Genomic DNA, 14,704 nt, shown 5'->3' with positions numbered 1-14,704 from the left:
ACACAATTGAAAGCATGAGAATCTGACTAAATCTCCAGTGACAACTTGCAGTGTAATCATCGAGGCTGGGAAAAGAACAAAATGTTATCGCTGTTTTCCATGTTCATGGAGTTAATTTTTTTTACGTGGCTTTTTAAAAATGCTAGGTAGCCAGTGTTTCGTATGTGTTTGGCCAATCAGCGTACACTTATGTCACTGGTAGTTCCTATAGAACTATTTTAGACCCTGCTCTGAAGTAGGAGCTAATTTAGTTCCCCTAAATGGAGTTCCTAGAACTAAATGCGTTCCTAGTTCCTGTGGTGCGAAGACGGCAAAAAGCGTGAACTTCTCCCAGTAGTTCTAGGAAGTATGAAAACATTCCTCCGATGCGACAGCGCCTATGGTGTCAGGGAAGACAAAATATACTGTTTCTTTCATCAGTATTGGACATTCTTACCTTCCTTCAAGAGAGGCAAAGCCTTCTCTACAATCAAAGTGTACCTGGTGGCCATTTCATCGTGTCATATGGGCTTTAATGGTGAAACGGTAGGAAAGTATCCTATCGTAAGTAGATTTATGAAGGGTGTGCGCCGTCTGAGACCAATTACCAGACCTGATGTTACCAGCATGAGATCTGTCCCTGGTCCTGGGGGAAGCCCCTTTTGAACCCTTGGAGCATGCGGAGTTGAAGATTGTCTCACACAAGACAGCTTTATTGCTCGCCCTGACCTCTATGAAGCTAGTCGGAGAGTTAGATGAATTGCCTATCAACCTTGCATGTATCAGATATACACAACTTTTCCAGAGTTATCTGGCTCCCAAACCCAGCATTCGTGCACAAGGTAATCAAGCCTGGCTATTCATGTATGGATGTAGAAATTAAAGCTTTCAACCCTCCTCTCTCAGAATCCCTAGAGAAAGGGGAAATCGGCAGCACTTTTTTCTGATGAGGGCATTACAGATCTACTTGGATAAGACACAGGGATTTAGATGATCTGAAAACCTCTTTGTGTGTTTTGCGAATTCTAAGAAGGGCAAGGCACTGTCAAAACAGCGACTATCTCACTGGATAGTGGAGGCAATGAAGCTGGTGTATTCAGCAAAGGCTCGGCTATTACCAGCAAACCTAAGGGCCCATTCTACAAGAGTGTCTTGGGTGTTATATAAAGGCATCTCTTTGGGAAATGTGTGTGCAGCACCTCACTGGGCATCTCCACATATATTTGTGATTTTATAAATTGGACATTACAAAGTACTATTTGCCCATAGTGAGATGTCGAGTGAGTCGACCAAAATAGAACATTTGGTTATGGTTATAATCTTGGTTTTCTGAGGGAAATGAGTGAGACATCTCAGCAGAGGCCCGTTATTCTTGTGCTCGGAAGAGCTGTAAAGTATGCCATTCTGGGCCAGCGCTGCAGTTTATATAGGAAAGGGGTGGGGCTTCCCGAGAGCGCAGGCCTGCTGGGCGTGATTGTATAGGGCTTCATGGATGACCACACAGGAGGTGTTTCCCATAGTCAGATGTCTAACTCATCTACCTCAGAGAACCAGGGTTATAACCAGAACCAAATGTCACTGCTGTATGTTAGGACAGACTCTGATGAATGCGTGTGTCTGATTGTCATGTGTTATGTCTGAAGGCCCTGCAGGTCCCCGTCACAGACTACTCGTATGAAGACTGTCAGCTAGCCATGGCGGAGGGTCAGATCCGGCTGCCCGTCGACACGTGTCTGCTGGAGTTCGCTAAACTGGTGCGCAGTCTGGGGTGAGTCTCATTATTATTACAGACACTGATGAGGAGAATCAGCCTGCACACACTTCAGCATGCAGAAGATGAAATAGATGAAAATGGCACTATGGATTATTTTTATGTTTCACTAAATTCTTATTTTTCAGTGGTTTTTTTTTTTTTTTTTTTATGAAATACATTTTTAATTAAATGGATTTTTCCATTGGAAAAATTAATTTCCATTGCATTGTTTTTTTCCGGTTATACTAAGTTTTAGTAATCAAAAAACATGTATAATTAGTTTAAATATTGAAACGTGTACAATTTAAAATCAGTTTATTAAAGGAAAATAAAAAGGGCATTTTCAGGGCACTAGAAAATCAGTTCTATTTTTCTCTTTTTTTAATTTTATTTGAATTTATTATTAATTTCCATTTATTAAAAAGATGGTTACCATTTCTTTGAATTCCATTGTTTTCTGGTTAAATTACATTTTCGTTCATTTTTTTTTTTTTTTTTTTTGTTATTAAAAGCATGCCTAATTAATTGAAATAATAAAACTGGCATTTTAATAACAATTTATTAAAAGTTTAACAAAAATTACATTTTAGGGCCATATGATCTGACCCCCCTCCCAAATTTGGTTTATTGGGTTGCATTCTGTTAATATCCGTTTTAATCGTTCTTGATTTCACTGTAATGGTTTAGTTAAATTTCAGTAATCAGAAAGAATGTCTAGTCACTTGAATTAATAAAACTTTAACAGTTTAATAATTTATTCAAATTCTTTTACAGTAGGGTGAAATGGAATGATTTTTTTTATGTTGTTATAATTTTTTTTTTTTTTATAATTTGTATTTTTTTTTTCCCAGAAATTCCGTTTTCGTTTAATTTTTTTTTTCTGGTTTTATTATCAAAAACAGTGAGAGTTAAATGAAGGCATTAACACTTTTTTTTTTTTTTTTTTTTTTGTCAAATAAAGTGCTGCACATCACAGTCTTACTGTTAAAATCAAAACATTCTTACAGTTTTAACACAGTTATTTTTATTACTGATAAGTACATTCCACTGCTTCATATTGACAGACACTAGTGCATATCATGATCTTATTGAGTGTGCAGCCCTGCTTTTGATGTATTCATACAACATTTGCATGACATTCTGGCTTATACAGTAGATTGTGTTTTCTGACTGGATTGTGTGATTTCTGCACGGCTGCGCTGATGTGAGTGAATGAGGTTTGTACTGAACTGCTCGTGTTGACTCTCAGGCTGAAGCGTGTGAACTCGGAGAAGCTCCTGCAGGATTATGGGAAGCGCGCTCGTAAACTGCAGGGTCAGAGACTGAGTCTGGAGGATTTCTCCCAGTTCCTCGAGCTGCCCGTGTCAGACGAGCTCAGACACATGTTCGCTCTCTTTGACGAGGTAAATTAATATCCATCCACACAGTTCTGAGCTGGTCTTTTAATGGTTCATGAACAGATGTGAACGTGCGATTGAATCAGATGTCTGTTTCCTCCGTCTTTTCACTGATCAGCTGTTGCTTGTGCTCAATGCCATGAAATATTTCCGTCTCGTCTCTCTCGGAGCAGAATGAAGACCACTCGATGGACGTCCGGGAGTTTGTGATCGCCTTCTCTGTGGTGTGTCGGCCAGCAAAAACACTGGACACCATCAGGCTGGCCTTCCAGGTCAGAGGAGTAGACTAGGCCAGGTTTTTCTGGAACGATTGAGTGACTGCACTTGTGGTGATGATGCTCAGCTCTGAGAGTCTGCTGGTTTGTGTGATGTCTTCAGATGTTTGAGGCCGAGGAGGACGGTGCGATCACGGAGAACGAGCTGATGTGCATCTTGAGGACAGCGCTGGGCGTCGGAGAGCTCAAAGTCAGCCGTCTGTTCAGAGCCATCGATGAAGAGGACTCGGGCAAAATCAGCTTCGGTAAGAGATGCGTTCATACTCACAGCTGACCTCTCCTGGGTTTCTTGAGAAAGAGTCATTAATTATGTTTCGGTTGACGTCACCTAGGATTGTGTAGATGATAAAACGTTTGTATTTAACAAAATGGCCTAGTGCTGCACAATTAATTGAAACAATATGGCTTGGTATGATAGTTAAATAAATTAAATAAAAACATGCACTGAATGTTTCAGAGTGAAGGGTTCATTTTTAAATGTGAGTAATGCAGGATTCATTGTTTTCAGTGAGTCACTTTAACATTAATTGCAGGAAATGATTGTGCCAACCATCTTATCAACAACAAAACAGAAGCTTTAAGGGCTCCCTGCAGTTTTCCATCAAAATAAATATTTAATGGTTTATTGTTTGAAAATGAGGAAAGTAAGATTAATGTTAGGTGAATATTAGCTTTTCCTCCATACTCTTTTGTGTGTGTGTGTGTGTGTGTTTTACATTGGAATACTGCAATAGAAACATTTCTTAATTTTAGTCATTTTATATTAATATTGAAATTGTATTGTAATGTTTCTTATGTTTTACTATTAGTTATTATATTGTATCGCCATTTTGAGATATAATCACTTTGGCCAAAATTGTACAACCCTACAAACAAGCACAGCAATTAGATTATATTGCATTTTAAAGTGCAATCATAAATTTATCAAGACAAAATGCTATTTATTTATTTTTTATTTTCCCAATTCATGCTACCCTGCTGTAACTTAACGCGGGTTAACATTCACATATTTGAGGTCAGGAGTATTTCATGCCTCTTCTGCTATCATTTGATGGAAAACACAAGCATATGTAAACACGCAGCCTGTTCTGTGTCTTGACGTAGTTCAAGCATCTGAATCATGTGTCGTGTAGAAATGTGCAGTTATTTAGGCGGCAGCAGCAGACGCTGTGTTTCAGATGTTGTTTTCCTGCTCTGACTCTTGTTCCTCTGGCGTCTCCCGCTGGCAGAGAGCTTCAGGGAGTTTGTGGATCAGCATCCAGACTTCGCCGAGCAGTACCTCTACTCAGACAACGCAGGCTTCGGCAGCAGCTCCCCGTCCCACGCCGCCAACGGCTTCTGCGCCGACTTCAGCCCGAGCGAGCAGAAGAAACTCGACTGAGCGCCGCTGCAACGTTTACTTCCTGCTGTCCGTGACATTTGATTGGTTCCTGTACGCTTGCTGGTTTTCTCTTCCCCTCAGCATCACTTCAGAATCACTATTTTAAAAGCAAATTGAAGGGAATTTGTGTTTTGTTTTTGGGTCAGAGAAAAACTTGAAAGCCAAGCACTTATTTCATTTCTCATTGTGTGTGACTGATACTGACCGACTGTGCATGTTTTTGTAATACGGGATGAAAATGTCCGGTCAGTGATGAATGCAAGTGGTTTCCTGCTCTCTCATTCAGTCCCTCACACCACGTCTTTTGTTTTCCGTCTTTCACGACTGTAGATGCCTTTATGAATTCGTAAGTGAGTATTTGCATGGGCTCGATGCTTGATAACAGTATTACTCAGTATTTGATCTGATCGTTGAGCGCCAGTGACAGATACCTGAGCTCTGTCTCCTCCTGCTGGACGGACTGAGCATCAGATTTGAGGTGCAACATACGACTGGATTCAGTGCTGGTCTGAATCAGAATGAGCCGGTTTTATTATATTATTATATCTCCTGATTCCTTAATATTTCGTCCCTTCGCTCAGGGGAAAGCGGCTAATGGTGTTTGTTTTGGGTGTGTGCGTGTGTTTTTGTTTTTCTCATCCTTCTGTACAGTCAGTTGCACATTTATGAATTCTGCAAATCCAATAATCATTTCATGATCACTTCGAAATCAGCTGATTTTTTTTTTTTTCATTTCATTTTGATTTACTTCAGGTACTGAAATAAACTGCTTAAATCTTACATCAATATGGACCAAATACAGAATAATGACTGTGGTTTAGTTAGCGAGTCAGGAATCTGATCAATGTTATTCATTAGATATAGTCAATAACAGAGCGTTTACCTTTTGATAAGCATATTCCTGTATTTTTCTATTTTTCACTCACACAGGCAAGTGAAAAATTGGCTTCAAGTCCAATAAAGTGGCTTATTCCAATATTATAGTACATTTTTATCTGCATTTTACGTCAAGTAAAGTCTTCCTCTCTTTCTTTGAGCTCCGGTTTCTTCACACGAACAATCAGATTCTGACCGAGGTCACTCTGAATCCCTAATGAATGATGTTTTGGGGTAAATGGATGATTTGTTTTCATGCATTCGGCTTAAACACACCCCGAGTGAATAAATGCACTGCCTGATGTGATTGAACACAAATATCGAATCACTAATTTTTTTTATTTTTTTTTTTGAACCATGCAATAAGGCCAAAGTTAAGCGATATGCAGTTATTTTCTTAAAGTTTGGTCTTAAATTTGATTTACCACAAAGATTTCAAAAGTTGTCAGGGTTTATTTTGCTAAAAGATACTGTTATTATGTTTCTAAGATTTGTTTATGGTCGATGAGCTAATGTGAAGATGCAGGTTTGATCAGTTTAGTCTCCTCAACATTTCACCAACACCTCAGACTTCTGCGTTTATTACGTCTGAGATGTTTGATTCACACTTTAGTTTCTAGTGAAATCTGGTAGACCCTGGACAGGACTTCACTGTCACTTCTCAATTCAACTCACATTTTTTGGCAAAGCAATATTTTATCGATGTCACTACCTTTTTAAAAACAATTTCTGATATGTATTTTGAAAATTCCGAGTGCTGGGCATTTTGTGAATTTTGATATACATAAAAGAATTTCCTCTCACTGCCATGACAGATTTGTGATCTAAAGTGTTATTTTCAGATTGACCTGGTTAACTAGTACGACCAGCTTCTGTCTTTCTACACATTCTGTGATGTTTTCCTTGCTGATGCCGCTATGTATGTAATTATTATGGTTATTTTTTTTTTTTTTCCAAAACACAGATTTCACAAAGATTATTGTTGGCCTTGAATTTCAATGTAATTGTAATGATGAAAAGAGAATGTATTGACAATCCATCACAATCAGCAGTCAAAAGCGCATCATATTTGAGTGGCGATAGTCTCAAACAGGAAGTGGTGAGAGGTGGATCTGGAGCCTGATGTACAGAGTCTCTGTGCTCATGATGGCACCGGTCTCCAGCTCATCTCAGTCCATGCTTTCTCTTCTTTTTTCTAAATTCTGATGCGTATTTACTCGTGCTGGCACTTTAGATTTTTAAGCTTTCTTTTCATGAATCCTCTGACAAATGTGAAGGTTTGCTGGTGTTTATGTGGACGGTTACTATGTTACAGTGATCAGTTTCTGTGTTACAGTTAAGTGTTACTGTGTTACAGTGATTTGTTACTGTTACCGTAATCAGTTTCGGTGTTACAGTGATCGCTTTCTGTTTTACAGTAATTGGTTACTGTGTTGCAGTGACTGGTTACAGTTATCGGTTTCTGTGTTACAGTTAACTGCTACTGTGTTACAGTGATTGGTTTTTGTGTTACATTTAACTGTAACAGTGTTACAGTGATTGTAACTGTTACAGGTTACAGTGATCAGTTACTGTGTTACAGTGGCTTTTGATATGAACCCATACAGATGATATTGTATTGTGCAGAAAGGGATTGTGGGTTTGCTCTGTATCTGATGGGGTTGCAGTTCTTGGACATTGGACTTTTTTTTTTTGATTATGATTTTATTTTTGTAACAAACACATTTACCCCAAATTCATATTATCATAATGAAGCAAAGTGTTATTTCTGTGAAGAAAATAAAATGTGATGCTTTTCAATTAAACAATCATTTTATTGGTGTTTTAAATTATGCTAATGAGAATAACAACACAAACAGTCAGATGTATATTAAATTGTCATGAAAATGTCAGCTCAAAGTATCTTAATGGTTTCATTTGCTTCAGTGGCCAGAATATTATTGAATAAAAGCATAAGTAATGATCAGAAATGTGTGATCTGAGCAAACCTTAGTCTCCTTTCTCACGGTCAGAAGCGCTGATTTAAGATGGAAAGAGTTTTGTTTTTCATTGTTTTCATCAGTCTTGTAGTATAATGAAATGAGGACCCAGCATCTCTCTGGTGTTTTTTTCAGTGTAGAGTTTATTTGAAATACCTCACAGAAGACCTGCTCTCCTCTGTGTTCGTAGAGGTTCGTGTATTTATTTCTCTGGTGTCTGTGACGCATGTCTAACACTGAGCTGAAGAAGATAGGCTGAACTCCTCCAGGTCATGGGTCTTTCTGATGGCTCTTCTGACACTCGTCCGGCTGAAGTAGATCTTTTCTATTTTGCCCTGACTTTTATTTTGTAATGTATCGAGTCATTTTTACAAGATTCCTGGGCTTGTCTGTTTTGACTGCTATGAAATGACTTGTCATTCTGACTCTAATAAAAAAGGGACACTTGAGCACATTCTGTCTGGCTCTGCTTGTTTTCTGGCTCCCTCTAGAGGAGCAGATGGGCTTTTTCTCTGAGACAGCAAGAGCTTGTGTGATGATGGCTTCAGATCATCATCGTATAAAAACAATAATGATAACAGCTCAAGTAGTATTTCTTAACTATTACATTGTCTTTTCAAGGTTTCTGTCAATCATAAAAAAAGTCTTAATTTGTCCTTCCACAGATTAATTAGTTTCTCTTGTCACTTTGCTTTTCATGTAAATGTGTTTTGATTTAGGAATCTTTAGATGTTTTGGTAATACTTTAGGGTTCCCTAAGGGTTATTAGAGGGTATAATGCATTATAATTATTCATAATGTCCATTGTAATACATTTATATCTTGTTGTAAATAAGTATAAGAAAATTTGCATAGTGTAACAAATTGATGAGTCTTATGTATTAACTCTGGTTACAATTATTCATGAGATTGTACAATGCATTACAAGGTATACTTAATGCATTAAAACTACTTGTACTGTATAATGCATTGTACATAAAGACTATATGTAAAGTGCTACTGTGATTACCAAATCTTTGTCTTAAAAAGGTCGTGAAGTCTTAGATTTACCATCATAAAACCAGCAGAAACCCTGCTTTTGCCCAGATTTTAACCTTCTTTATACTTACAGTCAAACCAACATTTCTCACATAATCAGTTTATTTGCTATAGTTTAGAAAATGGTAATAAAATACTTCAAGAACACAATTAGATAATACCAATTTAGCTCAACCAATTACCAAGCAATGCTTCATTTTGTTCAGTCGGTGGTGGAAAAAGATCACGTTAGCAATTAAAGAAAAAAACAGTAAAGCAAAACATGGTCAGGTCAAATTATCCGAATAACTTTTGGTCCCAATTTTTTTTTTTTATTAATTTTACTGGTAGACCACTGTATGGAGATTTTTTGCCTATAAAATGTCACAGATTACTTTATTTTGCTATCCCGAATAATTTTTGGTTTGACTGTATATCACTTTATATTGGGTAAGATGACCTATTTTTTTGTTCTCTTGACCATCGATGGCAACAAATCTCATCTGAGCACTTTTGATGAATGGAATATTGAAATATTATGGTTTAAACATCTGTGCCAAAATTCCAGAATCTTTTGAAGGTATTGCTGAAACTGGCTGGTATTTGACTAGTGTTCTGTGAGAGTTGTTGTGTTCATCTCTGGGTTTTTCTGAGTATGTTTCTCATCTGTTTGCCCATATTGTTTTGAGCTGTATAGCTGTGTGTTGGGATCTGGGCCATCCCAAGCATGAGGCCTGGTTGCAATCTATTCATTGTCCAATTACAAAATGAGCTCAATTTTAATTCTTAAAAACGTTATTTTATTTGAAGTAAAATAATATTTTAAGCTATCAGGCTATGTCACAATGTGCCAGATGTTCTGACACGCCCCACCTATTTTGGACTGTAATTATAAAACAAGTCACATATTTGTGCTAGACAAGTGTGAAAATGTTGGGGGATTCTCTGAAACCCATGTGGATTTATACAATGTTTTTATTTAATTTTTTCCCCTGTGTGTCTGTGAATTCGTTGATTTATTTGTACAGCGTATATAATGCTGGATGTCATGATTCTTTAATGGACTGATGTGATTGAAAGATTGGTCATGGATCAGCGTCTCCTGAAGCTCAGCACTGTGTTTTTCCTGCTTCTCTTATAAATGCATGAGTGGATCTGATGAATAGTGAAAGATCACTGATTGACAACAGAGTTTCTCCGGCAGCGTCCTTGTTCTCACAGAAGTGTTTTCATCAAATGACGGATGAACTGCTCTTTTAATTGGCTCCAGTCAGGTGTGCGGAGGAGAGCGACTCTATGGAGGATTGTTTAAAAGCAGTGAGTCTTACCATGACCGTCGCTCTGAGGAATCTCTCATTGTCTGTGAGAGAGAGACGTCTGGACCATGACCGCTCTGTCATAGATCATTCATATACCATTCACAAACTGCATTCTTCTGCAGATTTTTTTCCTTCTTTTTTTTTTTTGGTACCATGACTGTTTTTCTTCATCATTAAGACCCGAGCAGTGAGAGACAAAGGTTCGGCATTAAATGTGAAATCTGCAGATCCACATCAAACCTTCAGTCTGCTTGATCATGTTAGCAGGTAATGTGTGCTGAAAATGAATCTCGGAAAGGAGCTGATTATTGAATTATCCCTGTCAGTCACTAATGATAATAATATTTGTTCAAAGGCCATGCTTGGATATGAATTACCACACGCCTGTTCCATTTGATAAACACCATTATTTTCATGTTATCATGCCGTTTTGTAAAGGTGCTGAAGAGTGCTATATTAGTATTATTTATACTGCATACATTTTTATTATTAATTTAAAATTAATTTTTTTGATCAGTTTTCACTTTAACTTTTATTTGTATTTTTTATATAATATTTGATTTAGTTGTTTTTATTCTTTTATTATTATTATTATTATTAATAAACACTTCCATCACGAATCGTCTTAATAATCGTCTTAATAACACACAGGTTGTAGACAGTGTGAAAGATTCATTGTGCATATATTCATTGTGTTATAACAGAGCTTTATGAGATCGCAATGAACTGAGATGTCAGCTTTTTAGTGATAATAAAGGAGCACTCTTTGCTTGCATTCTTGTCATGCCGAACCATGCACGGAGTAGCCTGTGCTTGCTTTTCTGTTACAGTGCTTCATGAATGTTGATACTTAGCCTAAATAACAAATATTTTAGTGGGAGTGTTCTTTTATGCTGGGATGTTGGGGAACTTAAGAGATGTTACAGAGCTATTTCATAAGTCGGGAAGTGGGACCAGATAAGATATATTTATGTGGGAGTGGGCGGGCGCAGGACATAACCTTGAGGGAGCGGGACTGAAAAATCCATCCTGCGCAGGTCTCTACTACAAATACTCAGGAAGCAATTTACAAATGATGACAAAGTTGTGTTTGTGACATAAGAAGATATTTGTGGATATGTTTTTTTTTTTTTTTTTGCAAATCTCTCTTTTCCTGTGAATTTAATTCATGTTTGAGAAACTCTTTAGATTTATTTGTGGATCTCATTGTATTTATTCTTCTATTACTTTTCTTAATCTCCTTAAATTAATCTCTTTAAAATAATCTGATTAACATAATCTATTTATTTAGAATTGTGCAATTCTAACCCCATACATAACCAATGTTGGCCGTATGATGCTTTCAGTTTTCCTAAATTTTGTAAGTTAATAATGTCTAATTCCCTTTTGAAAATGGCCTCCCACTTTGCTTAAAACATGCTTATGGGAAAAATCCTGTAAGTCTGAATGTTGAATCCTGATTTGTTCATGTTCATGTAGCTGCATGAACAAATGAAATTTCAGCATGTCAGAAACGACAATCAATTTTCACCTTCAGGGCAAAGATCATCTCCTTGCTGGACACTGACAAAGAAGAATGAAGAAGCCTGCATACTCACCATAGAAGAGCCCTGACAGCAGAAAGATGCTCCTCTTCAGCGCTTCTCCCCTGCAGCCATCCAGCAAACAAAAAGAGCAATTTCCTAGGAGTAAATTTCAGCTGCATTACTGCAAATGTTGTGTCATTAGTGTGGCTCGTGCAGGGCACCCCTGCATGCTTTAGATGGGCACAGTGAGTGTGTCCCCCACAGGCTGTGCTTACTGAGACAGACTGCTCTCACTGCAAGAGCATGATTATTGCCCTGCTTCGCTCGCGGATTGCCTTCTTCAATGAAGGCAACCCCGCCCCTCCTGCTCTCCTGTTTCTCCCCTGCCAGGAGCCTAGGAGGAAAAAACAGCTGAGTCACAGAGCTGAGTTATAGGGCTCGAGTGAGCTCACACCAGCATAGGTCCCACATGCTTCACTCTCCTCACAAGACTATGACGACTCCATGTCACTGACAGCTTCAGATGCAGAGGACTGGAAGTGCTCTGGAGAGGATCCCAGCACCCTTCCCCTTAATGAGTCAACATGGGTCTGTGTGGACAGCGAACTTATTTACATCCTCACCATGCTGTGGTGAGGATGTAAATCAGTCAGCTTAGAATGGTCAGCTCCAGAAGAGCCTGCCCGCAGCCACCTATACGAATGGTCCCTACCAGGACATCATAATTAAATCTCCCCCCAAAGATGTCAGAGTTCTTCCTGGAAGTTCAAGGACAGAGCGCTTCACTGCAGCAAAGAAGTCATTGCACTTCCTGCCTAAGCCTTTAAGTGAAGTTCTGTTCATGCTGTGCCTGTCCTTCCCACTCAGCATGTGCCCGATCAAATTACCGCTGTGATAGCAGACCCACCTATTTAAAAGAGCACTTCTCCACTTCACAACAGCACAAATATCAGTTCCCTGCCCCCGTACAGTGAACTGACACTCAAAATGCTCAGTCCCCTTGTGCCCGGCTCCAGGCTTGGGAAGCCATGGCTGGCATGTCAAGCTGGGTTCTGCAGACTATAGAACAAGGTTACTCGCTCTTGTTGTTCTTCCATTCATTGCAAAGACACCTGAGTAAGTTGCGTTCAACCAACTTTCTATTTTTCTTGCACAGAACAACCTCCTGGACAACAACCAATCTGGCTTCAAAAGCAGCCACTCAAATGAGACAGCACGGCTCTCGGTTACTGAAGCCCTGAGACTGGCAAGAGCAGCTTCCAAATCCTCAGTACTCATCTTGCTGGATCTGTCTGCTGCTTTTGACACACTTAACCACCAGATCCTCCTGTCCACCCTCATGAAAATGGGCATCTTAGGAACTACACTCCGGTGGTTCAAGTCTTACCTCTCAGGTAGGTAATTCAGGGTGTTTTGGAGGGGTGAGGTTTCTAAGTCACAACTTCTTGCTACTGGGGTTCCCCAAGGCTCAGTACTTGAACCACTTCTCTTCTCCATCTACATGTCATCTTTATGATCTGTCATTCAGAAGCATGGCTTTTCCTATCATTGCTATGCTGATCACACTTAACTCTACTTCTCATTTCAACCAGACGATCCGACAGTAGCTGCTTGCATTGCAGCCTTTCTGACAGACATTTCTGGCTGGATGAAGGATCATCACCTTCAACTCAACCTTGCTAAGACAGAAATGCTCATGGTCTCATCAAACCCAGCACTTCATTACAACGTCTCTATACAGCTAGGTAAGGCAACCATAACTACTCCCAGGACAGGCAGAAACCTTGGAGTTGTGACTGATGATCAGTTAAGCTTCACAGACCATATTGCTACAATGGCCCGGTCCTGCAGATTTGCCTTATACAACGTTAGGAAGATTAGACCCTCCCTTTCAGAGCAGACTGCACAGCTCATTGCCCAAGCTCTTGTTCTCTCCAGACTGGACCATTGTAATGCTCTCTTCGCAGCCTTCCTGCATGTACTAACAACTGATCCAGAATGCAGCAGTGAGTGTGGTCTTCAACAAGCTGAAGAAAGCTCACGTCACAGCTCTCTTCATCAGCTTGCACTGGCTGCCAATAGACACTCGCATCAAATTCAAGGTACTGATGCTAGCCTACAAGACAACCACTTTATCTATATACAGTTCTGAATTACCTTGACAATTGGCTTGTGTTAGCCAGATCGGATCAGGAAATTCCTGCTCACAGATCACTGCTGCTCAGTCACCTACTGTGCATTGGGCTCAAAATTAATTTAGCCAAGTGCATTCTGTCTTCCAGCCAGGGGATGCCCAGATGCAGATCTGCCTCACAACAGGATGCTTACTTGCAATTCAGAGGCTAGCAGAGTGGTTCACATTGGGGGCTTCTCACCCCATCAAAGTTTTCCAGAGTATACACAGCCTCATGTCGACTGCCTCCTCTGTGATTTCTCTGGGTCTGCTTCATATAGCTTCACATGTAGGCCCTCCAATTCTGGCTCAATGCCCATGTACCATCCCACACTTGGCACCTGGAATGCCTTCACTTCGAGGTGACCCACCGCTGCATCAGAGCTGTGGCTCCCTGGAAGGCCCCTTGCCTGTATCAGATCAGGAGAATGGAGACTACACCACCAAGTGATTCAGAAAATATGGTCTGTCTACAGAAGTACAGAGGTGGACCTGTTCGCCTCAGAAGACTCTCACTGCCCAACTTATTTATCAAAGGAACGCTTGTCTGCATGCCTTTCCTCCAATTGCCATGCTCCCTCAGCTCTCCTCTCCCAAGTAAGAGGCTTGATTTGGCAGCCCCGGCCCGAGCTGTGGAGCCTTCATGTTTGGCCCCTAATGGGACTCTTGACAGCTCCACATGAGGATAACTAACATCATTTTGGAGGCTAGAGCCCTGTCTACGAGACACCTCTATGCCCTTACATGGTCTGTGATCTCTGACTGGTGTGCAGTCCAAATTGAGGAACCATCCTCATGTGACGTGTCATCCATTCTAACCTTTCTGTGAGAGCTGCACACCTCTTCCTTGCTCAAAGTATATGTGGCAGCTATTGCAGCAAATCACACTCTTGTGGCTGGCCAGTCAGTCAGCAATAATGAACTTGTTGTTAAGTTCCCAAGGGGAGCTTGGACATTGAATCTGCCTCATTCTCATACTGTACTAACCGGGGACTTATCCACACTCCTCAGGACCCTTCCCTTTGAGCC

General features: G+C 39.8%; 1 protein-coding gene across 1 annotated transcript in view; it reads left to right on the top strand.

The window, feature by feature from the left end:
• Window positions 1-8,094, top strand: part of LOC109084941 (lysophosphatidylcholine acyltransferase 1-like) — a 30,600-nt gene extending 22,506 nt beyond the window's left edge. The window contains exons 10-14 of the mRNA XM_042740264.1: window positions 1,622-1,747; window positions 2,982-3,135; window positions 3,303-3,401; window positions 3,508-3,649; window positions 4,634-8,094. Coding sequence (XP_042596198.1) covers window positions 1,622-1,747; window positions 2,982-3,135; window positions 3,303-3,401; window positions 3,508-3,649; window positions 4,634-4,785 — 673 coding nt within the window. The 3' untranslated portion in view covers window positions 4,786-8,094. The remainder of the gene's footprint in view (window positions 1-1,621; window positions 1,748-2,981; window positions 3,136-3,302; window positions 3,402-3,507; window positions 3,650-4,633) is intronic.
• The last annotated feature ends 6,610 nt before the right edge of the window (window positions 8,095-14,704 follow it).

This window comes from Cyprinus carpio, chromosome B16, assembly GCF_018340385.1.
Source record: "Cyprinus carpio isolate SPL01 chromosome B16, ASM1834038v1, whole genome shotgun sequence".
In the NCBI taxonomy this organism is placed as follows: domain Eukaryota; kingdom Metazoa; phylum Chordata; class Actinopteri; order Cypriniformes; family Cyprinidae; genus Cyprinus; species Cyprinus carpio.
This window is presented reverse-complemented; position numbering and strand designations above follow the sequence as displayed.